At 50.6% G+C, this 25,450-nt stretch overlaps 1 protein-coding gene and 1 pseudogene across 1 annotated transcript in view; one reads left to right on the forward strand and one right to left on the reverse strand.

The window, feature by feature from the left end:
• Positions 1 to 3,855: 3,855 nt before the first annotated feature.
• The window catches only part of Ube3b (ubiquitin protein ligase E3B), a 39,405-nt gene continuing 17,810 nt past the window's right edge, over positions 3,856 to 25,450 (reverse strand). Inside the window, exons 15-29 of the mRNA XM_090320305.1 lie at positions 25,044 to 25,211; positions 21,159 to 21,330; positions 19,030 to 19,148; positions 18,416 to 18,530; positions 17,258 to 17,357; positions 16,135 to 16,254; positions 13,638 to 13,814; positions 13,430 to 13,540; positions 12,070 to 12,207; positions 11,785 to 11,850; positions 10,322 to 10,380; positions 8,368 to 8,550; positions 7,943 to 8,054; positions 6,357 to 6,449; positions 3,856 to 5,692 (exon numbers count right to left, since the gene is read on the reverse strand). Coding sequence (XP_090176431.1) covers positions 5,501 to 5,692; positions 6,357 to 6,449; positions 7,943 to 8,054; positions 8,368 to 8,550; positions 10,322 to 10,380; positions 11,785 to 11,850; positions 12,070 to 12,207; positions 13,430 to 13,540; positions 13,638 to 13,814; positions 16,135 to 16,254; positions 17,258 to 17,357; positions 18,416 to 18,530; positions 19,030 to 19,148; positions 21,159 to 21,330; positions 25,044 to 25,211 — 1,925 coding nt within the window. The 3' untranslated portion in view covers positions 3,856 to 5,500. The remainder of the gene's footprint in view (positions 5,693 to 6,356; positions 6,450 to 7,942; positions 8,055 to 8,367; positions 8,551 to 10,321; positions 10,381 to 11,784; positions 11,851 to 12,069; positions 12,208 to 13,429; positions 13,541 to 13,637; positions 13,815 to 16,134; positions 16,255 to 17,257; positions 17,358 to 18,415; positions 18,531 to 19,029; positions 19,149 to 21,158; positions 21,331 to 25,043; positions 25,212 to 25,450) is intronic.
• On the forward strand, positions 19,604 to 20,085 carry LOC150045129 (mitochondrial import receptor subunit TOM6 homolog pseudogene; annotated as a pseudogene).

The raw sequence follows: 25,450 nt of genomic DNA on the forward strand, positions 1-25,450 counted from the left end.
TTTTTTTTGTTTTGTTTTGTTTTGCCAGTCCTGGGCTTGAGCTCAGGGCCTGAGCACTGTCCTTGGACTTTCTCAAGGCTAGAGCTCTACCACTTGAGCCTCAGCACCACTTGCAGCTTTTTTTTCCAATGTATATGGTACCGAGCTAGGCAAGCACTCTACCACTAGGCTAAACTCCCTGCCCGTTTGTTTTTTTTTTTCTGTGTATAGGGTACTGAGGAATCGAACCCGGGTCTTCATACATGTTAGGCAAGCACTCTACCACTAGGCCAAACTCCTGGCTCTAGAATGTATTCTTCATCGCACAAACCTTGGGGAAGGGTGGGGAGGAGAACCTGGAAAGAAGCTGTAAAGAAGGACTTATAGGATGTAGCAACATGTGTTGGGTGACTATGGGCAGGGTTCAAAAAAAGCTGGGTTTTGTCAGGCTCTGGAGGCTCACACCTGTAATCCTAGCTACTCAGGAGGATGAGACTTGAGGATTGTGCTTCAAAGTCAGCTGGGGAAGGAAAGTCTGTGAGACTCTTATTAACCACCAGAAAAGCTGGAAGTGGAGCTGTGGCTCATATTGCAGAGTTAAAAAGCTAAAGGACAGTGCCCAAGTCCTGAGTCAGCCTCCTTTATCCTGCCTGCTTTCTAGGAAAGATCTAAAAAAAAACTTCTGGTAATCATAGAACTAACTTTGCTTTCAGACACCATTCAATCCAGAGCCAAAGCTCAGCATATATACATATATATATATGTTTTGTTTGTGTATTGAGGAATCAAACCCAGGGCCTCATGCATGCTAGGCAATCACTCTACACTAAGCCATATTCCCAGCTATTACGTTTATGTAGCACAAAATCACCTAAGAGCACATTTCTAATGTGTCCCTATAAGATTGTGAAGAATCGTTTAGAATGCAAGAGTACTGCAAGTCCTGGAAGTTCTGGTATTCCAGTTTTGTTTCTTCTCCTGAATTTTCTCTATTTTCCCTGAAGATCCTTGCATCTCCTTCACATCCATGGCATGCTGCAGAGATTCAGGCCTGTAATCTTCCCTACTTGGGAGGCTGAGTTTTGGAGGATCACAGCCTCGGCAGATAAATGATCCATTAACAGGTGGGCACAGTGATGTGTGCTTATCAGCTTAGCTACAGAAAGGGAGCATAAAACAGGTAGTTGCTTAGCAGTATGCCTAGGGAAGGAAGTGAGACCTGATGGGGAAAATAACTGAGCAAAAAAAAAAAAAAGAGAGGAGACAGGAGGCATGGCTCAGTGGTAGAGTACCTGCTTAGCAAGTGTGAAGCCCTAAGCCCATCAAACTCCAGTATCTTTCTCTCTTATACACACACACACACACACACACACACACACACACACACACACACACTCTCCTAGGGGAATGTGATCACTCGTCTTCCCCCAGACTAGTTAGGGTTCCTTCCTCATGGAAAAGCCAGCAAGTTCTATGGGGGCAGGTATGCGGAGTTATGAGGGTAGCTATGGGGAGGTATGGGGGAGGTACAGAAAGGTATGGCATGGGGAGGCATGGGGCAGGTATGGGGTCCACGCTGCCAGTGGCTGCAGTCCTGACATCCCACCTAGCCCAGAGCACAAGGGTTCCTCCAGGTCTGTTTGGATGATAGAAGGCAAGCCTTGACTCCTGGGTAGTCTGGCTTGCTGAGCTGGCTTTTGCTTGGAACACCTGCCAGCTGCCCAGCCCATCTGGCACCATCTGTGCTGGTGACAAATCCATCAAGTAGACTGCACACCTCGTCCTTGCCACACACATGGGGCAGGTGACGTTCCCTCACTGGACAGCCAGGCTGGCCCACTGTAGGGAGAGGAACATGGTGGCAGAGGCCTAGCAGGGCTGCCTAGTGTCACTGTGTGTCTACAGCTTCTGACTCTGTGTCCCCTCTAGGGACCACTTCTGAACCCATCTCTCCCTACTATCTGAGCCCATAGCTTGGGCTCCAGACCTTCCCAGACCCAGCGGTGGCGTTCTCTAGTGTGAAATCCTGCAGGCCAATTCACCTCCGCATCCCACAGAATCAGTCAACTGCACTTAGTTCCCACAACCCCTGGGTGGGCGAAACAACCATTTGTGTAGAGGTCTGAGCAGAGCCTGGCCCAGAGCTGACCTTGTTAGGGGTCAGGGGTGGAGGGTGGGGGACAGATTAAAGGCTTCAGGGGCACAGTGAGGTGACCAGAGATGGCATAGTCTAGATTCTTCTAAAGTCCTTTGCTTAAGCACTGTTTGCTGTCACTGGCACAGGGGAGAGAGGCTCTAGTTTGGAGCTCCATGCATCTTATGAGCTACCCGAGTGAATTCTAAACTCAGGGCCTGAGCACTGTTTTTGGGTTTTCTCAGGGCTAGAGCTCTACCACTTGAGCCATAGCACCACTTTCAGCTTTTTTCTATGTATGTGGCACAGAGGAATCAAACCCGGGTCTTCATGCATTCTAGGCAAGCACTCTACCACTAGGCCAAACTCTCGGTCCAAGTAACTTATTATTATTTTTTTTTTTTGCCAGTCCTGGGCTTGAGCTCAGGGCCTGAGCACTGTCCTTGGACTTTCTCAAGGCTAGAGCTCTACCACTTGAGCCTCAGCACCACTTCCGGCTTCTTTCTATGTATGTGGTACCGTGGAATCGAACCCGGGTCTTCATGCATGCTAGGCAAGCACTTTAACCACTAGGCCAAACTCCCGGCCCCCTAAGTAAATTCTTATCACCATTCGCTTTCCACAGGAGATGGGGGTAGAGCTGGAATTGGTGACTCACGGCCAGGAGCTGCAGATAGGATCACAGCCATCTTACTATGTAGCCTGGGCTGGCCTCGTGTGCACAGTCCTCCTGCTTCATTTTCCCAAGTGCTGGGACGACAGGCACATACGACTACACCTGGCTCCTGTTAGTTTTGAGAAGTTCATGAAATGAGTCTCTTTTCGCTGTTCTTCAGTCCATCAGGTCAACTGATCGGTTTCCAGTGTTAGAAATCAGCTGGCGACCAGAAGAACCCGCATTTATCTATTAGCCACACTGAGGGGAGCCACCATCTGCTCCATCTTCCACTCTCAGCAGTATGTTACCTACTGAAGGAGGCGATAGGCTATGGCTTTGTTGCTGTCCCCAGCTGCTCAGACCGGCATTTCCAGGCTGAGATACTCCATCTCCAGGCTCTTAGGCACGTACACGTCCTGTCAGCACAGAGCCCCGTTCTTCCCCGTTACAAAGACACTTCCTCTTGCTGTAATCATTTAGAAATACCGTAAGCAAGGAGTTCGATGTCAGGATGTACTCCACCAGTGTGGTCTGGGGGCTCGACAGTACTTTATAAAAGCAGGGTGGACTGTGGGGTGTGCGAAAGTTGGGTGTACTGAGTCCTCTGGGTGCCAGGAACCAGCATGGCTAGGGACAGGCCCCAGGCCTCCGGGGCTCCCTTCCTTTCCTGCACTTCCCTGTTTTCCCTTGGGCTCATCTTCAGTGGCCTTCAGATGTACAAAGCTGTCAGCAAGGTGGCTGTGAGATGCACTGTGATTCTCCTTCATACTCATCTGGTTCTCAAGTGTCCCTCAGCCAACATCGCCACCCTTTTGTAAGCTACTGTGTGTCAAATGGGCTGTAGCAGCAGTCATGAGCCCGAGGCACTGGCTGCTTCTGGGAAGGGACATGGTGGGGGGGCGGGGGTAGGGAGGGCAATATGCCGCTACTGACAAGCGTGAGAAAAGCAGCCGACTCTCTACAGGGGCTACAGCTCAGCACAGTTTTCTCACCCCCTTGGGTCAGCTCCGTGTGCACTGAACCCAGACACCCAATCCCAAGCCGTCCAGATGCACAGCGGGATAAGAGCAGAACACAGACACTGTGCGCTCAAGTACAAATTTAATAAAGTCTTCCATACACCTCAATCCATAAGCTATCTACAAAAACCAAGCCCACAATGTCTCAACGCAACACCAGCTATGAAAGTAGACCTAGTGCCTCAGTGCAACCTGCTGGAGAGGACAGCGGTACCGTGCCAAGCCCACCCTGGCCAGGAGGACAGACAGGTGTGGGTGTGGGAGCTGTAAGCCACCGGATCCCCCACTGCCCGGCTCTGGCTCAGGAAGGTTCCAGCTGGGCAGGTGGACAGTTAACTGGGCGCCGGCATTTATGGACAGATAGTCTAATGCGGCCAGCCCAGCCTCAAAGGTGGAAGTGTGCAGGAGCAGAGGGACAGCCCCGCCTTCCTCCTTCAAGTCCTTGCTCACGCACGGGCCACTGCCATCCCAGCAGACGGAGGGCTGGCTGCAGCCTTGATGAGAGCCAAGGAGACGAGCCTGTCTGCTTTCCTGACTCATGTTCCTGGCTTTTAAGAGTGGTGAGGCCATGGCAGGAGCAGAGAGAGCAGGCCAGGCCCTGGCTTCTGTCTGGTGGGGGGGGGGTGCCAGAGGAATGGGGGGTGGGAGGTGGTGTCCTGATTCTGAGTCAATTCTCATGGGAACATGGAAAAGGAGCATGATGGGTTTAAAAAGAAATGAAGTTAAGGGCCAGGAATGTGGCTAGTTGTAGATTGCTTGTCTAGCATGCACAAAGCCCTGGGTTCGATTCCTCAGTACCACATACACAGAAAAAGCCGGAAGTGGTGCTGTGGTTCAAGTGGTAGAGCTCTAGCCTTGAGAAAGCTCAAGGACAGCGCTCAGGCCCTGAGTTCAAGCCCCAGGACTGGCAAACAAATAAAAACAAAACAAAACAAGAATTGAAGTTAAAAGGATCAAACAAAATAGAAAGAAAAGGCAGGAACTACACTGGGGGGGGGGGTTATAAGGGTGTGGGGGTCCCCCCAGCCTCCTGGGCTCCCCTGCTGGGCCTATGATTCCCAGGAATTTGCAGACTACAGTGAAGGCACCAGCCAGGTGGGCAGAAGCCTGGGCGGCAGCCTCCTCATTAGACAGAAAACCGGCGGAAGGCGGCAGCCAGCTGTGCGGGTTACGAGTGGGGTGGGCTGGTGAGGACCCCAGGAAACCTGGAAAGGTGGGTGGTGGGGCAGAACACGTGGCTTTGCGGTGGGGACGGTGCCCTGAACTTCCTGAGCTGGGCGGCCTCCCAGGGGCAGCAGCTGGGCCAGGCTGCCGGGGAAGAGGCGGCCGTGGACAGGTCGGAGGTGGGGTCTTGTCAGGTGCACAGCGGCTAGACAAGGCCTTACCTGAGTAGCGTTTTCAGAATGGAAGGAGAGGACCTCACGTGGGACGGGCCACGCCACAGAGAGCACTGTAGACTGCCACAGTTCCGGGGGCTCGTCACACATGGCCCATGGAAGAATAAGGAAGACCCACTGAAAGCCCAAGCAGGGGAGCCCCTCTGCCTCGACGTTGCTGGCCCAGGCTGTGGGCCCCTGAAAGCATGGAGAGGACCAAGGGGATGGGATGGGAGGTTTATTTCCAGCAGTCCCTGCCCAGTCCTGTTTCCTGGAGGATCTCGGCCCAGGAGTCTCAGGGCTGCGGAGAGGACGCGGGGTTGATGCAGCCCGGCTAGGACAGCTCGAAACCCGTGTTCATGCTGATGGCGTAGCGCAGCTTGTCGCGGAGGGCGCTCTTCTTGCTGTAGTTGGGCAGTTTGAGCAGGTTGAAGCAGGTGGAGGAGGTGGGCAGCCGGCCGCCCGGCTCTCGCTTCCGGATGGTGAAGAAGCCCCGGAGGACGCTGCCCAAGGTGTCTCCAGTGTCCTGTGAGGGCACATCACCACTCTGGTTAGGGATGGCTCAGGGGACGCCTGGTTTAGGGACCTGGGCAGCCTCTGGGCACCAACTGGAGCATGCGTGGTGGGTGCAGGCCCATGGTTTGAGGTCAAGCCTCAGGGCAATGGCCTGGGAGGCCGAGAATGGAAAAGAAAACACCAGCTCCGAGACCCCTCAGGGAACTCGGCAGTGGACAGGGTCAGGGACACACTACGTGGTTAACAGCCCATCAGCAGCGGGGGAGGTTCAAGAAGCATCATGTGTTAAGAAGACTTTAGATCCGAAAGTCTTCGTCTCCGCTTCAGCAGGGCTGCAGGCCATGGCCAGCGGTCACCTGGGCCAACTTTCCCTCAAGTTCAGAGACCCGCTGACTCACACAGGGAGCCAGCAAGGCACTCACACCGTGCCACCACGAGAGGCGGCAACACCTCCAGGCCATGGGTCTTGATTCCCCTCCCCCAGTGAAGAGGAAGAGGAAGGCCTCCATGGGTGTTGTACATGGCTAGCTGTTGTGCTAGAACTACAGACCCTCCTCGCCAGGCCCCGAGGAGCCCAGCGCCCGCCTTGATTTGGCAGACCCAGGGAAGGCCCCGCGTGGTAGGCACAGGAGCCAGCGGAGCGCAGGTCAAGGAGGCCTGCCCTAGCGAGGTACCTGATCGTCCGACACTTCCACGCAGCGGATGGAGAACGGAGGCTTGAGGTAGGCGAATCCCAGGAGTGGGGGCCTGGAGCAGCTGGTCACAAACTGCAAGACGAGGCAGGGTCAGAAGGGACAGGATGGGGGTGGGGGGTGCCTGCTCTTTCGGGCAGGACGCTTGGCCATGAGGCGGGACTGGGGCTTGTGACAGAGCGCGTGCCTGAGAGTTTAGGTGCAACTCAGGTGTGGGCACTGGTGACTTCTAGGAGGAGGCAGGTCTCTTGCAGGCCTGTGGTAGGCAGTGGTAAATGATGCTTGTGTCCTGGGAGAAGACGGCGGCAGCCCGGGAGGGTGGCGGGGAAGGGGTGAGGTCCCTGAGTTGGGCAGTGGGAGCCCTGGTACAGGGCACCTGGTGTCATGCCGAGGCCCTGGGGAGGCCTCAATAGGAGGGGACCTAGTCTGAAAGGACCAGCCAGGGTGAGGGAGGGCAGCTGTCACTGCCACTGAAATGACATCACCATCTTGCCTTCGCCACAGAGGCCACACAAGCTGTTCAGGGTACGGCGGGGCGTTAAGGCTTTTCAGAGTGTGGAAGCAGGTAGTGAAATGATTCCATTTTTATAAAACTGTGCCTACGTGTAACACACACAGACAAGTATGATGTCATCCAGTGTCCTATAACTCTCTGTTGAGTGTGTGCCACCAAAATGCAGTGACATTTTTTTTGGGGGGGGGGCATGCAGTGTAGAAATCACAACTTTACTAATATTTGGATAAGAACTGATCAGCCGCTCCATTTGCCAAAACACACACCGATAGCAACCTAAGCAATTATTTGTGGGTTTTCTTTTGGCAGTACTGGGATTTGAATTCAGGGCCTCATGCTTGTGCTTAACCACTTAAGCCATACCTCGAGCCCAGCACTGTGTTTTATTGGGACACTGTGTATATGTGTGTGTGTGTGTGTGTGTGTGTGTGTGAAAGAAAGAGAGACAGAGAGAGAGAGAGAGAGAGAGAGAGAGAGAGAGAGAGAGAGAGAGAGAGAGAGAGAGAGAGAGGAGGGAGAGAGAGAGAGGGAGAGAGGAGAGAGAGAGAGGGAGAGAGGAGAGAGAGAGAGGGAGATCCTTGGTAGACAGAAATGTAGATAGTTGAAAATTCTATACTGTGGAGTTTGGCCTAGTAGTAGAGTGCTTGCCTAGCATGCAGGAATACCTGGGTTTGATTCCTCAGTATCACATGTACAGAAAAAGCTGGAAGTGGTGCTGTGGGCTCAAGTGGTAGAGCTCTAGCCTTGAGGAAAGCCCAAAGACAGTGCTTAAGCCCTGAGTTCAAGCCCCAAGACTGGTAGAAAAAAAAACATAGAAAATTCTATACTGTCAATTATTTCGGATTAACTCCTATGCAGGGACCAGCTCCACAGTACGGGGTGGGCAGCAGGCAGGGCCTCAGCCCTTAAGCCCTTCTTCTGGTTACTGCTTGGCTGATGTTGATGATCTAGGATCGTCTAAAAATCCCCTGATTCTTGGTGTGGCTGCTCCTGTGGCCTTCTAGGTTCAGGAAAATATCACACACCAAGCGCATACATGTAGGTGATGAAATACCTTCAGAAACATAGCTCTCTCATCAGGTGTGAAGTCGGACGCTAGAATATCCCAGAGCCAGATGATGACCCTGTGGCTTCCGTGAAAACCGCCGTAGTACACCGTGTGCTTCCTGAAAACAATCCAGACACAGGGCTCAGTGGGGTCCCCACAGGCAGTCAGTTTAGGGACACAGACAGGAGAGTCTGCAGAACTGGGGAGTGTTAAGGTCCCAAGTTCACGTCTTAATGGCCCCCTTTTCCCTGGCAGCTAACAAGGCCATGCAGTTGGGGAGAAGCCAGCCCAAGGTCCCACGACACCCTTGGCTAGACTTTTGGTGAGCCCCAGCCCCACCACAAAAAGGAGGTCCATGAAGGGAGCACTCTCCCTCTGTGAGGCCTAAGCATGCCGCCCTTCTCTACTCCAGAGAAACCTCCAAGTCTTACTTCAGATCTTCCAGGTCGATCTCGGCGTTGTCTCCAGAGATGAGCCGCTGCAGCTCGGGGGTTGAGAACATTCGGATCCACTCAGGCTTGATGATGGAACGGAACCCACTGATGAGGGCGGCGGTCTGGTTTTTGATCTGAGTGTGCATTCGAAAATGTGCCATCAGATGGATATAGCTAATTCTGTGAACAAGGGAGAGGAGATGACATAAATGACGCTGCAAAAACACAAACGGTCTCAGAAGAAGGAGCAGGACACCTACGATGACACCTCTCCCGAATGGCACAGCATGGCTGCTCTAAGAGCAGGCATCACCTCCTTCCCTTGTCCCCAAGCCCCGGGGCTCTGGTTCAGGATGACTCCCTCTCATGATGTCAGGAATTACGGCGACTCTGCCTGCAGGTCCTAGCATCCAGATGTCTATACCCCATTCTTCTGGGCTCCATCAGTTAAGAGTTAGTCCCAGACTAACGTTAAAAGTAGGGAAACGGTGTCATGTTGACAAGTCAGCATAAATGCTGCCAACCTGGACCAAGAGTCTGAAGCCATGAAGAAAGAGGACAAGCTGGAGGCTATGTGCCACAGATGCCGCTGGGTTATGCAAGGAACAGTGCATCTGAGAGAGGGCTGCTGACTCCGTTCTCCAGGATTTTATTTTTTTGCCAGTCCTGGGGCTTGAACTCAAGATCTAAGTGCTGTCCCTAGGCTTTTGGCCTAATGCTAGCATGTTAAGACTTGAGCTCTACTCGTAGCTTGCTTTCTCAAGGCTAGTGTAGTACTCTGCTTTACCACTTCAGCCACAGCACCATTTCTGGCTTTTTCTGTGTATGTGGTACTCAGGAATCGAACCTAGTGCTTTGTGCACGCCAAGCAAATACTCTACAACTAGGCCATGCTTCCCAGCCCTATTTCCAGCTTTTAGTGGTGGAAATAAAAGTCTTAGACTTTCCTGCCCAGGTCAAAGTTAGTAAAACCCTTTTTTCCCTTTGCCACTGGTCCTGGGGCTTGAACTCAGATCCTAGGCTGTCCCTAGGCTTCTTTGCTTAAGGACAGCACACTATCATTTGGTCCTGCACTCTCAGCTTTTTGGTGGTTGACAGGAGATAAGAGTCTCACAGACTTTCCTGCTTGGGCTGCTTTGAACTGCAATCCTCAGGTCCCAGCCTCCTGAGTAGCTAGGATGACAGCTAGGATGAGCCATCATGCTCAGCTCTAACCCTGATAGTCTGATTTTTAAAAATATCCAGCGAATGTATAGTAACACAACCAAATAGGAATTTTTCTATTACTGTCCCTCTTAAGTATTCTTGGAAGGAGGTTACAAATGATGCTTCACCGAGAGAAAGCTAGAAGCATGGGGTCAAGTACCACCTACGAGGAGGGGAAAGATCTCAGCCCCGAGATGTTCTCAAGTTACTGTGTCAGTTTCAAGGCAGGATAGGAATCCCATTCTAACACAGGCTGTCCACCTCTACTTACCCCAGGCAGTTCTCATTGCCACCCTCTGCTGGTCAGCGATGGCCCTGGGGGCGGGGCTCTATGCTCCACCCGGCTGTCATGTATAACCTCTCCCATGGTTGGATCTGACTTCAGCACTGACCATTCAAGAGAACTGTCCCACCAAGATGTCTTGGTCTACCCTGCCCTCCCTGTGTCTGAAGGCTCAGGGTCCACCTGTCTCATGCAGAGCCATTGCTACCTTCTTAACACTGCAGCCTCAGGGCCTTCTGACCTTAAAAATGCTACTGCAAAAAAAATAAATCCTCTGTTCGTAGTTTGCAAATTGAATTTAACACAATTCCAGCTATGAACTGTAATCATCAAATTCCATTACGACTTCGATGGCTTCTTCCTGCTTCCATCTATCTTAATAAATTCTCAACCTAAGCCCAGAGAGCCAGAATGAAGTCTTTTCAAGTGGTGACCTTAAAAAAATCCAATTGCTGTACTCACTTGTTTTCATTTGTAACAGGAATGGTCTTCCCTCCAGGAATCAGTTCATGGCACACAAGCTGGGGGAGGGGAGAAGAAGAGAGGAAAGGGGGAGTCATTACCAGAGAATTCTAACCTGGAAACAAAGCCTCCTGAAAGGGCCTAGTGCTGACCTCCATGAGAATGATGGAATTAAGATGCTGTGTTTGGCCAGATGCCCCACTACAGATGAATGGATGCAAAAAAAAAAAAAATGTGGCACATATATACAATGGAATTCTACATAGCCACCAGACAAGATAAAATAATAGCATTCTCTGAGAAGTGGATGGAACTATGGCAAATCATGTTGAGTGAGGTAAGTCAAAACCAAAAGAACAAAAGGCGCATGGTCTCCCTGATATGTAGATATTAGGTCCAAACAGTACAAGAGCATGAACTTGTAGATATAAATATAACTATAGACATATAAGCATATGATATATATTCTATAGACATATTGATATATAGATCAATATGTATCTATGACATATAGACTCAGCTTAATTTTAATTTTGTTCTTAAATTTATGTGCCAGTGATTGCATATAGAGATTCCATTCTTGAATACTTGTTTGTTAAACTTGACATTTGAAATATGATGTTAAAAAAAAGTGTTAATAAAATCTTTTAATTATAAAAAAAAAAAAGATGCTGTGTTTGGGAGTGATTTTTTTTCCTGTCTCTGCAAGTTCCCAGGGCTGAAGCATCAACAAGCAGACCTCAGATGAGCAATATGAGAAGTTTTTGCTCATGAGATACAGAATGTCACCTAAGGAAATGTGTTAGCACTCAGGACCACAGCAGGGCATGGAATAAATGCTGGTACAGCTACTGAAAAATAAGATGTGGTTTTTTTTTTTTTCCCTCATCCTGGGGCTTGAACTTAGGGTGTGGGATGCCCTATCCCTGAGGGTCTTTTTTTTTTTTCTTGCAGTTTTTAGGGTTTGAATGCAGAGCCTGGGCTCTGTTCCTGAGATCTTCTGCTCAAAGCTAGTACTCTACAACTTTGAGCCACAGCTCTGCTTCCAGCTTTTGAGTGGTTAACTGGAGTTAAGAATCTTAGAGGGACTTTTCTGCCCAGGCTGGCTTCAGGTGTGAACTACTGTGCCTGGCCCAGTTCTATTACTGACCAGGAAACAAGGACAGGCTCTGTCAGAAGCACTTCTTAGGAGGTCTGTCCTCTACCTCCATTTGTACTGGCTGGTCGTTACCAGGGCAGTATATACAGGGACTCCTCATGCCACCTTGACACCCTAAAGGTGACAGGCACAGGGGCTCTAGGGGAAGCTCTCCTAGGAGCGATGTGCCAAGGCCAGGTGCATGAGGAGGGAGGTTGGGAGGAGGAATGGAAGGAGGCGAGAGCAGATGACAGATGGGACGTTTGTGGGGCTCCTGGCAAGGAGAGCCCCAGGAATGGGGCAGGCCTCAGGAAGGCCCACCTACCTGCCCCATGACGTCTTCGTCATATGACAGCGTGAGGCCCAGGTCTGCGACATCCCCGTCGTAGCGCTGATGTAAAGAGAGTGGGAAGGTTGGCTGGGGCTGAGGAGCACCAGGCCCTGGAAGTGCTCAACCCTGCTCCCTGGGGAGCAAAGAACAACTAGAACTAGAACCATCCGGAACATGGGGCAGGGCAGGCTGCCAATCACCCCATGGGGGCTGGATGGGTCAGCAGGGTAAAGTTGGGTCCTGAGGGCTCAGGGGAGTCACCTGCCATTGGACACTGACCTTAATGGAGGTGAGATTTTTATAGAACTCTGAGTCGAGAGAAGGAAGTTCGTCCACGGAGCTGTAGAAGATGCTGTGGTGGTGCCCGAGCAGCTGGCTCAGAAAGAAGGAAGCAAAGGGCACGTCCACCACGATCCCCTGCGAGGGAAGACATAAAGCTGAGGTTTCTCTGACCAGGGTTCTGGCTCAGACTGCAGGAGGGGCCCTGAGGGTACCACTGGCTTCTAAGAGTTCAGTCTGGACAGCTATACCTCTCATCGTTGAGAACCTTAGAGTGCAGGGGTCACAGGTACAGGCCTCCAAGCCAGAGACTGGAGAAAATCCAGGCTAGGCCACTGCTGAGCCAGTGTCATGGCCTTTCTCAATGTGAGTGGCCAGTGCAACCTTGGCTTGCCAATGCCACTTGCTGCCAAGTGCCACGACCCACAGGCAGAGGAGCAGGGCTACCCTCTCACTGGAGGCTGGCTGGAAGCTTCTAGGAGGAAGAGACATTTAAACACTGCCTAGAGGAGTCCACAGTCCTGCTTCCAGGTGGAGAGAGGGAGGATGGGTTAGACAAGGAAAGGTGGTAAACTGACTACAGTCTATATTGCCACCAAGGGCCCTGTATGGGTAAATGGCAGACTTGAACTCTATGTGGAAAATGGATTGGAAGCTGACAGGTCTGGGAAATGAGGGGAAATCCGGAAGGACCAGGAGGGCCCTACTTTTCAGCTGCTGGACTCCTGTCAGCCTCACTATGCCGTGTACCTGAAGGGAACATGGCGTCTGTCCATGCGAGGCTGGTCTGCTCCTACTTTGTAAATAGGAATCAACCCAGATGCTCTCCCACTTACAGGAGAGGAGCTGGGTGCTTGAGAATGTGTACAGAGTCCCTGGGCAAAGAGAGGGCAAGTAGGGGTCCATGCCTTTTCCCTAGCCAGGATGAAACCCCCTGCCCATGCTGGTTGGTGGGCTTGACGAGGACCAGGAGCCTGGCTCCCTCTGAAGTGCTCGTATAACCTGGGCTCTGGGTGGAGCTTAGTGGCAGAGGGTGTTTAGGACGCCCCCCGCCAGCCCCGAATTCCAATGCGACACCAAAATGAACAAAAATAAAGCCACATCTCAGGACAAGGAGGGCTGGTGGAAGACCCAGGTGAATTCTGCTTTTACCACAGAGCTAGAGAGGAGCGAGGAGAGTGGAAGCAGAAGCATGCCACGGGACCGAGATGGTTAAGCGTGCTAACACGGGCAAAGCACGTGCAAACCCCAGCTCTGGCCCCAATTCCCTGATGTGATCTAGCCCTGGGCTGTTTCACCAGGCTGCAGAGCAGTGCACGTGTCACTTTACACTCCTATCCCATGCTCCTGCACGGCCTACCTCGTACACAGCCTTCCCTAGCATCTTCCCCACGAACTCAAAGAGCTGCAGGTAATTCTCATGGATGTAGGACGTTGGGGAGGGGTACAGCCGCTCGTCCCCGCTGGTTGTCTGCCAGGAGAAAGGGCAGAGAGAACAGAGAGGTTACCTGTCTCCTCTTCTACTTCATTAGTCTCTGCCAAGCCCACTCACGCCCCGCCCCCACCACCTTGAACAGGTTGAGTGCGGGGTCAAACACCCTCTTGATGATTTCTTCTAAGAACTCTTTGAAAACGCCATCCTGGTCGATCCCAGCCTCGTCTACACCAAGATCATTGACGAACTTCACACGGATCACGCCCTTCATGGCATGCTGGGAAAGCTGCCGCAGCTGCTCATAGCCGTCCTGCGGGACAAGCACAGACCGTAGGCTGCCAGGAGCCGCCGCCTATGCAGGGTCCCCTGCGCTTGCCTGGCATAATGACTTAGGTGTGCAAGTCAGGACCCACAGGCCAGCAAGGACAGGACTCTCCCTTGTTTCTGATTAGGGCCTGTGAAACAATGATTCATTCTGGGGACACTGCCCTCAGACAGAACGAGTCGTGACAAGCTCACGACCAGCCATCAGAGTGATGAAAACCCAGACAAGATCTCTCTCCCTGTTTGACTGTCAGGTGCCTCTCTAAGCTCATGGAGAGATGTGAGACTTAAGCAGTACCACAAGGTATGAACATCTCCTCCCTCTCTGGAGCCTTTCCCCAGACCGGGGAAGCCCACATGAGGAATCAGGCTGAGAACAACTGGGGCGGGTGGTGGGTCTGTGTGAACTGGGCAGGGAGCACCTCAGGCTGTGGTCAGCCCCTTTGCTCAGTGCAGCCCATGGTCCAGTGTGTGCACAGCATGTAAGACAACTGTGTTTGATCCCCACCCACCAAAAAAAAATCCACCACCACCATAAACCACAAGATATGGCCATTCACATGGCGTCCATCTCTAGAACACAACTGCCCGGCTCCAGGGAAAAACCTTCCGGGTTCACAGTTTAGTGTGCAACTGCATGCTCATGGATCTTCCTGGCTTCTGACTGTCCTGTATTGGTGGTAGATGGGGCACTGAGCTTCTTATTTTGGAGCAGTGATTATGGGCTTGAGTGAAGTGCACAGCCTAAGCAGGGCTCTTCTGGCCCAATACCAGAGGCCCTAAGACCAGGGCCAAACTGATGCCTTTAGACATCGTCACACAGTGAGCTGTAAATCAACCTTCACACTTCTCTCTTCCAGTTACAGCCGCAGCATTGGTCCTATTCTGCTGATATTAGATAGATTTCCACAGTATCCACTTGCCCATCTGTCCCTCAGTCTGGTCACCTTGTCACAGAGCTAAGGGACAATCTGCCAGCATAGTGAGATGGGTTTAGAGGAACCCTTGCTGCCACCCTGCTGGACTCACTTAGCAATGCAAAGGCCTAACCTGCATAACTACACTGCAGGGTCAGCAAGACAGGGAGAAATGACCTGTGAAGGCCATTCCTCCATCAATGAGGAATAGGAACACAGTTTTGCACACACAGTCACAAAGCACTTCTTGTGCACATGAAGTCAGAAGGAAAAACGAGAGGAACAGGAAGGACGCAAGCAGCTGTAGCAGCGTTGAAACCCCAGGGTGCAGCTTGAGGCTCATTCTCCTGACACTGCTCTGAGGACACACGGAGCGCCTGGCGAGCTCCCTTGGAATGCCAGGTCACTTCTGCTCTGAGCCTCACCTCCTGACCATAATCCACTCAGCATGGGGTTGTGGGGATTAGAAGGACAGCATATGTGTTACCACATGGCTGTCCTCAGGAAGGGCGGCTGGATCCAGATATGTCTTGCCAGAGCCTCTTTAGAAGGCAGCGAAGGCCCCAGCCCCCTGCCGCTTGCACACTTCCTGCCCTCCAGGGACTGGTGGGGTGGAGATTTTACCACCCATGCCTCTTGAGAAGGCGACTGTGTGCCCACTCCCCACATCTCACCACACAGACACAGAGGACACTGAACTGGGAAGGGCAGGCCTGGCTCCCAGGTCTGGCTTTGGAGTCAGCCTACACCTGATTTGAGATTCTAAAGTTCTCTTACCTCAGGGGTGCTTTTGATAGGGCAAGGATTGGGCTATCGTGTATGTGAGATGCCTCTAGTTTTGAGGTACTAGAGCTGCAGCTAGAGTATATCCCCAGGGAGGGTGGTCCTACAGGACTGGAGTTAACCCAGGAGGCCCACAGAAGTGTGGCCCCCCATACAAACCACTTTGGAAGCCGAGTAAGAGTCCAGGACAGTGTGAGTCAGGTGCAAGCTTCCTGACACTGCCCCCTGGTGGGCATACCAAGAAAAGGCCACGGGCTCTCAGGTCTAATAACTAGAAGGAACATCTGGGGTTTCGGGACAAAGCATGCTTTCAGGGAAGCAGAGAGAAGGATGTTTCCTACAGGGGGAATGGCCCTCCCACCCTGAAGAGCAGAGCCAAGTGAGTTTCTTTCAGCAATGGCACCGAGAAGGGGATCCAACACTCTATGGGGTTGGGCCCTATTTGTGTGATAGAAACAGCTGGTGGGGCAGGGGATCCACCTTGGGGTCTGCTGAGGAATGTGCTAGGAAAGGATGCCAACCATCAATTACCGCCCCCCCCACTATCCTATAGACACAGCACCCACCTCTGACTCAGGACAGGGTCTGTGTACAACTCTCACTCACCTCCAACATCCGGGATCTCCGGATGGTGATGTGAGTGACGTGTGGGGAGGCAGAGCTCGTTTCCACAAGCCCCAGCTTTTCCTTCTCCTTGGTAACCATGTTTCGGAACAGGAGAACTCTCTGGAAGGAGCAAAGGTAGGAACTGAAACAAGGTGGACAAGTGATTGTTTCCATAAAAGCCATAGAACGACTGAAATTGGAGTCCCCTGGGATGTAACTAGAGTGGGATGCCTTGGTTTGTGTCCTGGGCCAGAGATGTCTTGTCAGACCACTTTTGGGAATTTAAAATCCATTTGAACTTGCACTCAGGGAGTTGTAGGCCTGGCTTAAGAGGTAGAGACTGGTTTGGGGCAAAAAGTACAAAGCATTATTCAAAATATAAGGCAAAAAGGATAGTTCAAAGCCTGCTTAGCAAGCTTGAAGTCCCGAGTTCAAACCTCAGTACCAACAAAAAAACAAACAAAACAAACACTCCCCCACTGAAAAGACAGTGCAAGGGAAGGTTAGAACCATGGACCCTGGTCTACAGGGTCACGTGGTGTCTTATTACCTCTCAAAGATTTAAACCCCCTTGGCAGCCTTGGGCACCCAGCACCCACACTGCAGGTCCATGGAGCCCAGACTCTAGGATACAGTGTTGAGTTGCTAAGGTCCAAAACGTAAGGGCCTAGACACACAGGTTTAGGACAAGGGTTTGTGTTTTTAATCAGACACTACCAGATTTCAGGCAGCCAGGTGATACAGGGCCAGAAATGACTTGGCACACAGAATAGCTGGGTTAGTTAAAGCTGCCACACTTGGGCAATGGAAGACTCAAAAGACCAAAAAAAGGGGGGGGAGGGATAGGAGGGGTGGGAGGTGGTGGCAAATCTCTGGATGCTTTTAGTTCATAGATTTAGCAATCTGCCTTCTGGGACGTTCAAAGACCAAGAGCAGAAGCTGCAGAGCAGCTATATAACCAAGAAGGTCTGCTTTGTAAAGCTGTATTTACTACCAGATGCAGGGACAGGGGACGGCGTGTGATGAATGATGTCACTCAGTCATTCCCAATCCCATAACAACTTTGAGTTGGGCCTGGGAGGAAAGAGACACTTTTAGGAGCGTCGCCCCCACTGCAACTCACATTTTTGTGTGGAATGACATGAGGGATGTGCTGTAGGATCAGCTGTGCCCGTTTGCGGTCCTTGTCGAGTTCCTGGAAGAGCACACTGGGCTTGAGATCCCTGAGGAAGGAAGACCCGGGGCTGGCTGAGCACGGCGACAGACCAGGTCTCTTAACGCAGGCCTCATAAACTACAGTACTTGGGCCAAATTCTGTCGGATCAGGCCTGTCCTCTGCAATGCTAATGTCTATCCACTCAGGCAGGGGACAGCAGAGGAAGTGACTGTGACCAACTATGGTCCCAGCCTAAAACCATCTGGCCCTTCAGGACTTTCATGAAGCCCTGGAGCCAGCGCTGCAGCGGTGAGATAAATGCTGACATGTCACCACACATGCTGTATGCTCTTGAGAGTATCTGCTGTGGAAGGAGTCCCCTGCTCCCCACGCTACTCTCAACCTTTAAGCTTAACCTTCCTTCCTCCCTTCCTATTGGAGTACTAGGGTTTGAACTCAGAGTCTTATGCTTCTTGTGCTTGTTAGGCAAGTGCTCTACCACTTGAGTCATATCCTCAGCTTAAGGCAGTACCATGGAGGTTGGAGTGGTAGGTAGTGTGCCAGGCAATAAATAGAAACAAGCGTCAGATATTGAGTGTGAGTTCTTGGTCATGGGAAAAGAAAACAAAATAAAGCAACAACCATGAGATTCCCCATTCCATTTCTCAGGTCCCCCGAGATCACCTCTTCCCAGGCTGGGTAAGAAACAGCAGCTGAATGGGACTTGGCTTTGTTGCTACTAATTAACTCTACAATGATACTAGTGCAACAGAAGTGATGCTAGGTGGTGAGCCCTGATAGGAGCTTGGTGGGAACAGAGCCCTTTCTACAGACTATCGACAGGAAGGAAAAGGCCTTCCTTCTGAGGATACAAATACTCAGTGCTGGGAGTTGAGAAGGTGGCTTAATGGGACAGTGCTTGCCATGCATGGATGAAGCTCTGGGTTCGATTCCTCAGTACCACATAAATAAAAGAAGCTGGAAGTGGCGGTGCGGCTAGCCTTGAGCAAAAGAACCTCAGGGACAGGGCCCAGACCCTGAGTTCAAAGCCCAGGACTGGTAAAAAAAAAACCCTCCATGCTAGACACTGCCACTGCTATGAGCCCCGCTCAGCCCAGCACTCACTTTCTCAGCCAGTGGTCTTCAGGGGCGAAGCGCCGCCGGCAGTCCCGCTCATACAGCACCATCAGCCACCCATGGACAGACTGGAACAGCTCCAAAGTCTCACCCTTGGCATTCTCTGCAGGGGAATCGGGGAGGCTGAGGCTGGCATAGGACAGGAATGGAAAGACAGGGCCCACACCCTTTTCCCCAGGGAGTGTCCTTGGTGTCTGCAGGGCCCGAGTGTCCCTCAGACTTATCACCTCCTGCGAGGATGCTGCTCAAAGGCTCTGATTACCCTAAGTGAGTTATGCATAGAACAACTGTAAATGGGTCAGGAGGTGGGCTTGCATTGAAGTGTGAACCAGCACATGCACATGCACGCGCACGTACGCACGTACACGTACACGTACACGTACACACACACACACACACGCACATGTGCACAAATCCTAAAAGACACCTCGCTCAGTGGGACCTCCAGGAGCATGCTAATCTCTTAAGAGGTCTCAGAAACTGAACAGATGTGCGTCTTCTATTAATTTGGGTAGACAACAAAGCTAAGTGTCAGCTGCTGCTGTCACAGACTTTGGCCTCCCTGGCCCAGCACTGATTCACAATGAATACCGGAACCTTACCTACGATTCCATCCCAGATCATCTTAAACACGAAGGAATTCAGAAAAGAGGAGATGGTGACCAGCTCTTCCAGTTTGAATGAAATTTGTTCTTCATAAACTTCAATGTCATCCAGGATCCTGTATCAGACAGAAAACTCTTCAGAATTTCCCCTGAGAAAAGGTTAAAGGGGGGCGGAAAAAGGGATCTTACTACTTTCAGAGTAAACAAAGTTGGTAAGCTCCACTTTGTAGAGATCCTTCCTTCAAGTTATAGCTCAAATATTGCAACCCTAAGAAGTGAATGAAAATAATCCGGGTGATCTCGCTGGAGTAGGATGGCTGTGAGCTGGTAGCTGCCAAAGGTAGTGGTGGCACATGGGGCTTCACTGAGTTTTTCTACTGTTTATGTGAAACTGTCCACAGTAGATATATTAAAGAAAAATACAGCTAAGAGAAACCCTATACAACCTCTCTTCCTGCATTTTTCTTACTCGCAGGCAAAGTTAAGGTCAAATATAGAGTTCAAGTCCTGGTCACAATTAAAACAACATTTTAGAAGATGGCCTAGGCTGGGGGAGGCTGCAAGGGCTGCTATGGCTTCCAGCGGGATGGCGGTGAGCGCTCCCGGCCCGGCACATGAAGCCCCCGAGATTTCAGACAGCGTGGGAGTTTGGCTTCGGGGCGTCTACCGCTTTGCCACGGATAGGAATGACTTCCGGAGGAACTTTATCCTCAATTTGGGACTCTTTGCTGCGGGAGTTTGGCTGGCCAGGAACTTAAGTGACATTGATCTAATGGCACCTCAGCCAGGAGTATAACCAAGTAGACAACCAGAATTCCTGTGCTGCATGCAAACTTTCCAAAACACTATACTTTATGACTACCACAAGATAACGCTTGATGGCAGCTGAAGTTTCTCCTTTCTTCTTTTCTAATACGGAAGCGTTTCCTTGGTTCTGTAAAAGTTATGTACATGGTTGTGTTGTTTCTGCAGGGAGTGATCTTTGCTCATGTCCTAAAGGATTAAGAATGGTGTTATAACAAATATTTGAAATAGAGAGTGTACACTGAGAAAACAAAACAAAACGTTTTAAAGTCTCATTCATGCCTGAAGAGGAAGGAACCATGAGCTAGTCTGTTGGTGTGGACCCTGACACTCCAGCACATGACAAGTATGAATGAATGAATGAATGAATGAATGAGATACAGCTCTCCCTAAAACAATCTTACAAACTTTCCAACATGACTCATTCTGAACGAGGGCGACCTGGACTTTCGCAGCTGACAGACCTGCTCGTTGAGCCCTTCCACGACGCCCACTCCACCTGTCACCTCTCGCCCCCCATCCTCTCTTGCCTGAACGTAATTGCCAGGGACCCAGTCTAGCTTACAATTCTCCACCAACCTTCTAGGAGAAAGCAGAATGCGTACACTTAATTTCCTACTTGGAATGAAGTACTAAGTTTTTGACAAATGCTGTTTTAAGTACTTGATAGTCCTTTCCTCCCTGACTCTTCAGCAGATTGGTAATATCTCTATTTTACTAATAAGAAAACTGTGGCTTGGAGAAGCTAAGCGACCTGTCCAAACTTGGCATTAATTCTCTCTCGATTCTTACCACCAGCCTAAAAGGTAGGTGTTGTTTTTATTCTTCTTTCGAGAGGAAGAAACTCTTAGTGAGGTGGAATCCCAGGATTGTCTCAGTAACTGGCTGAGCTGGGTTTTGTACTCTGGCTCTGGAATTTTCCAGTAATCTACCTAGCAGCATAAGTAAAGTTGGGCTGTGATTTGAGCCCGTTTCTAAGAGCTCCCCTGATCTACTCACATTCATATAGACTCAGCTTCCCTGATGGGATGGAAACAACTGCTGAACATGCAGTGTATGCTATCCTCTTTGTAATGTTTTCTTTCTTTGTTTTTCTGAGATGGGATTTTGCTACCCTGTCCAAGCCTGGCCTCAAGTGAACTTAAGCGATCTTTGGTCGCCAGGATAGCTGGAGACTGCATCACTGCACCTATCTCTTACCCAATTCCTATACTGACCCTGTCACACAGGCCCACATGCGAGTGGTGATCCCCCAACATTTGCAGCTTGCTCCCCGCCAGGGCAACTAGAAGCAGGTCCTTGGCCCCACAGCAGCAACCTACGTGATGAGGTGTCGGGAACAATCACAGAACAGCATCAGCATGGCCAAGAGCTGCTTGGACTCTCCAGTGTCGTTGTTCAGGCATTCCAAGAAGAGCTTTAACCCTCCATGGGGCCCCAGCTCACAGATAAATGCCCATAGTTTGGGCAGCAGGTCATCAAGGTAAGTGAGACCTGGAAAAGGACAGAGAAACCCAAGCTTCAGATGGGTGCTCCAGCTGACCTGCTGTTTCTCTTTTCCCGTGGAAAAACAAGCACTGAAACCTATTAGTGAGCAGTCAAAGTCAGAAGAGCATCGCCAACAGAATCACAATGATGCCAATGCTGAATGGGTGTGCCAGATACCACCCTGAACACTGGCTTCCCTGGGAAGCCCGAGTTCTTTTCGGCTTGGGTGGGGATGTGGGAGTGGGATGGGGAGGAGGGAAGCATAGAGAGGATTCATAATTTGTACAGCACCAGGAAGAGAACCCAGAACTGTCTGCCTTAGCAATTCTATTTTGGATCAGCAAGTTTCTTCTGGAGAGGGCCCGAGTCAATGTTTTGAGACTTTGTGGGCCAGATGGTCTCTTGCTATAATCATAATTAAAGAAAGGAAGAAAACCTGAAATAAATTAAAACTAGCAGAGTTTAATTGAGCAAAGAATGACTGGTGCCCTGAGCAGCATAGGACCAGCAGAGGTTCAGAGAAGTCTCTGAAGGTGGGTAGACAGCCTTTATCCCAGCACAGCGCTTCCCTTGCTGAACATGGGCTCTGCAGAGGGCCAGGGGCTGACTGCAAAGTGCTGCTCTGGTCGCCTTCCCGGGATGTTGCATTACTCTTCTCCTAAGTCAGGCTAAGATAGGGTGCGGGTCATAGGGGAGGACATGGGAAACGTCATCTGCACACTGCTCAAGGCTAGCCCAATGCAGTTGCAGAGCCCTGTGAATGAATGGATTTGGCTGTGATCTAATGTACGGCAATTTACAAAAATCAGTCATGGGCTGTCTTTGGCCCACAGACAGACACCTGTCTCTCACCATCTTTCAGGCCCAGCCATGTTTCGTATCATGCACCTCTCATCTCTGAGTACTCTGAATTCAACATGGGAAAGTGATGAAGGACTGTAAAAGAGACACTGAGTGACACAGACTTAACCTTGGGGAGCAGAAGCCATGTTAAGTCTGCTTCCTGAGGCTCTGAGGCCTCAGACAGACACGGCTGGTTTTGAAGTTGCAGACCAGCTGGAGTCTGGAGAGGAAGGTGCATGCATCAGAAAAGCAGTCATCTATATTTGAGGCCTTATTCTTTTCATGTGAGTTTTGTAGTTCTGAATGTACTGTTTGGGCAGACACGGTAGTGTGGGGCGGGGCTGTGGGCCACCCAAGTCAATGCTACTAAAGGCTGCTTAGGGTGAACAGAAAGAACTGTACAATAGAGCTAGAGATGTAACCTTAGGAATGGGATCAGGGTGTACACTGAGCCCCGCACCTCACGGCCTTGTACCGTCTTGTGATTTAGCCACAGCAGGGATGCTGTGCCCTGGAGAGCGGGGTGGAGGACTGGCACAGCTCTGGTGTCTCGGGGGCACGCAAGGAGCAGGATCAGAGATGTTCCCTAAGCTGTGAGATTACAAAAGCAGCATTTTAAAAGATGTTGGCCTGCCTGCCTTCCTCTCCCTTTCCTTTCCTTTCCTGCTTTTTTTTTTTTTTTTTAACGCTGGCCCTGGGGCCTTCATCTCAGGGCCTGGGTCCTGTCCCTGAGCATTTTGGCTCAAGGTTAGTACTCTATCACTTGATCCACACCTCCACTTTTGGCTTTTTGGGTGGTTAATTGTACATGTCTCATGAATCTTTTTCTGCCTGGGTTGGCTTTGAATTGTGTTCCTCAGATCTCAGCCTCCTGAGTGGTTAGGATTATAGCTGTGAGCCACTGGCACCTGGCAAGATACCATTTCCCTCCCCCCTCTTATTTTTCTTGAACTCTGGGCCTGGGCATTGTCACTGAGCAATTCAACTCAAGGCCATCGTCCTACCCCTTTAGCCACAGCACCACTTCTGGTTTCTGGTGGTTAACTGGAGATAGAGTCTCACGGACTTTAATGCCTGGGATGACTTTGAACCCCAATCCTCAGAGCTCAGCTGCCTGAGTGGCTAGGATTACAGATGTGAGCCACTGCACCTGGCTAAGATACTATTTTCTATAATCTGACTTAAAGTGTATATAGCTAAACAATGAACTAAATACCATTTTATTGTTAGAAGTAGGATTTTCATGTCGGCCCAAACACTTTCTGATTCTCTCCCCAGGAAAGTGAGCTGAGATGCAAACTCATTTTAGAAAGCTGGACCCAGGCAGTAATATCAAAATTCTCTCCGAGTGGTCCCAGACTCTCAGCTGTGTGTGGTCTCCGCCCTCCTCTAGTCTCCTAGGACCCTGCTCAAGGCTTCACTCCACCCCTACAGTGTGTGTGGAGGCCTTACATACCCCACATTCTCCTAGCCCAACACAACTCTCAGTTCCCCACGGGCCACGTTCCCGAGTGGGCTTCTCCACCATCTGCACTCAGGTCCCAAACCTAGGATCACTTTGCTACCTTTAGTCCTCACACCCCAAATCCATTTTCCCAGGAAGTCTATAGACTGCATCTCTGACATGCAAGCAGTCTGCACTTTCAGCTCTAACACCTCCACTAGACCAGAGGCGTTCAACCTGGTAGACTTCTTCTAGGCTTTTTTTTTTTTTTTTTTTTTTTCCAGTCCTAGGCTTGAGTATAAGACCTGAGCACTGACCTTGGGTTTTCTCAAGGCTAGTGCTCTACTGCTCTACCACTTGAACCACAGAACTATTTCTGGCTTTTTTCTATGTATGTGGTACTGAGGAATTGAACTTGGGTCTTTGTGCATGCTAGGCAAGCACTCCTGACCCAGGGTTGGTAGACTTCTAACACACAAGATGGCCTTACAACAAAGACCGAGCTGCCAGAGCCAACAGTTCTGCTCAGCCCATGCAGCCTTGCTCCAAGGCCGAGCCCTCTTTGCACCTTTCCCTCCATACAGCTGTTCTCTCCACTCTACAATACTCCCTTTGAGGGCAGTGCTTAGCTAGTTCCCACCTCTGTTTCCATAGTACCTTGCACAGGTAGGTGCTCTGTGAACATCGGAAGAAGGAATAACCTAGCATGAAATACAGAAGCAGCAACTTAACGATTTCAAAACTCTTAATCCTTTCAAAGCTCTCATGGCTCACAAAGACCTTCTGTGCTACGAGTCCCACCTCCTCCTTATAACTGCTAGGCTGAACCCTAAAAAGCCCTGACATTCAATTTTGTGCTTACAGAAGAGACTTTCCTCACCCAGCTAAGAGGAAAAACACTGTTGGGCCTATTCACAAGATGAGGTACCAGATGGCCAAAGAAATGAGGTTTCTGAAGAGAATTACTGACATGATTAAATACTTATAAAATGGCTAATGAAGTGGGGGGAGGAATGGCATGTTAGTTTCAATATTTCTCTTTTTGATGAAGCATACTAGGGTATGCAAGACTTTGGGTGCAAGACAAAGTATTTTTCCATCCTGCTTTCTTTTTTAAAGTTCTAGTCAGAAAACATGACTTGTCAAAACTGAAACAAGAGCCAGGTAAGAAAAACCCCAGCAGGGCTGGTATAAATTCTCTGAGTATCACCAATCTCAAATAACAACAACAACAACAAAAAACCTCCCTACAAAAAACACAGTTTTCTTTCATGAGATGGTAGGATTTGAACTCAGGGCTTTGTGCTTGCTAGACAGGCACTAGATAGCTTGAGTCATACCTCCAGCTCAAACTCTTAATCTCTTTGCGTGGAGAAAGGAAACCCCCACTTTGAGTGAGGTTTGGGGGAGGGGGCAGCAGCCAGGCTCCCACCTGTGAGGATCTGCAGGCGGATCTGGGTGAGCGTGGTCAGCGAGGTCTGGTAGAGGAGGCAGATGCTGCACACTTTCTGCACCTCTGCGGAGTCCACGCGCCTGCCCCCGACTGGCCTTAGAATATTCCGAACGGAGGCAGACTTCTGGAACGCACGCTTGAGAAGACCTGGCATGGAGGAAGGAAGACATTAACAGAAGCCCAGCCATCTGCTGCATCCCACCTGCTTTGGGAAAAGGAGTGTGGATAAAAACTCCCAGAAACCTCCAGCCAGGCCACAAAGCGGGCCTGCTGCTTGGGCTCAGCACAGTCCTGCACGATACATTGGAGGAATAGGACAAATAGATCTGGGTGACAACCCAGGACCTCTTCAGATTATCAACATCTTTTTCTAGAACAAGCCAGGT

Source organism: Megascapheus bottae, chromosome 28 (assembly GCF_031878675.1).
Source record: "Megascapheus bottae isolate mThoBot1 chromosome 28, mThoBot2.hap1, whole genome shotgun sequence".
Classification (NCBI taxonomy): domain Eukaryota; kingdom Metazoa; phylum Chordata; class Mammalia; order Rodentia; family Geomyidae; genus Megascapheus; species Megascapheus bottae.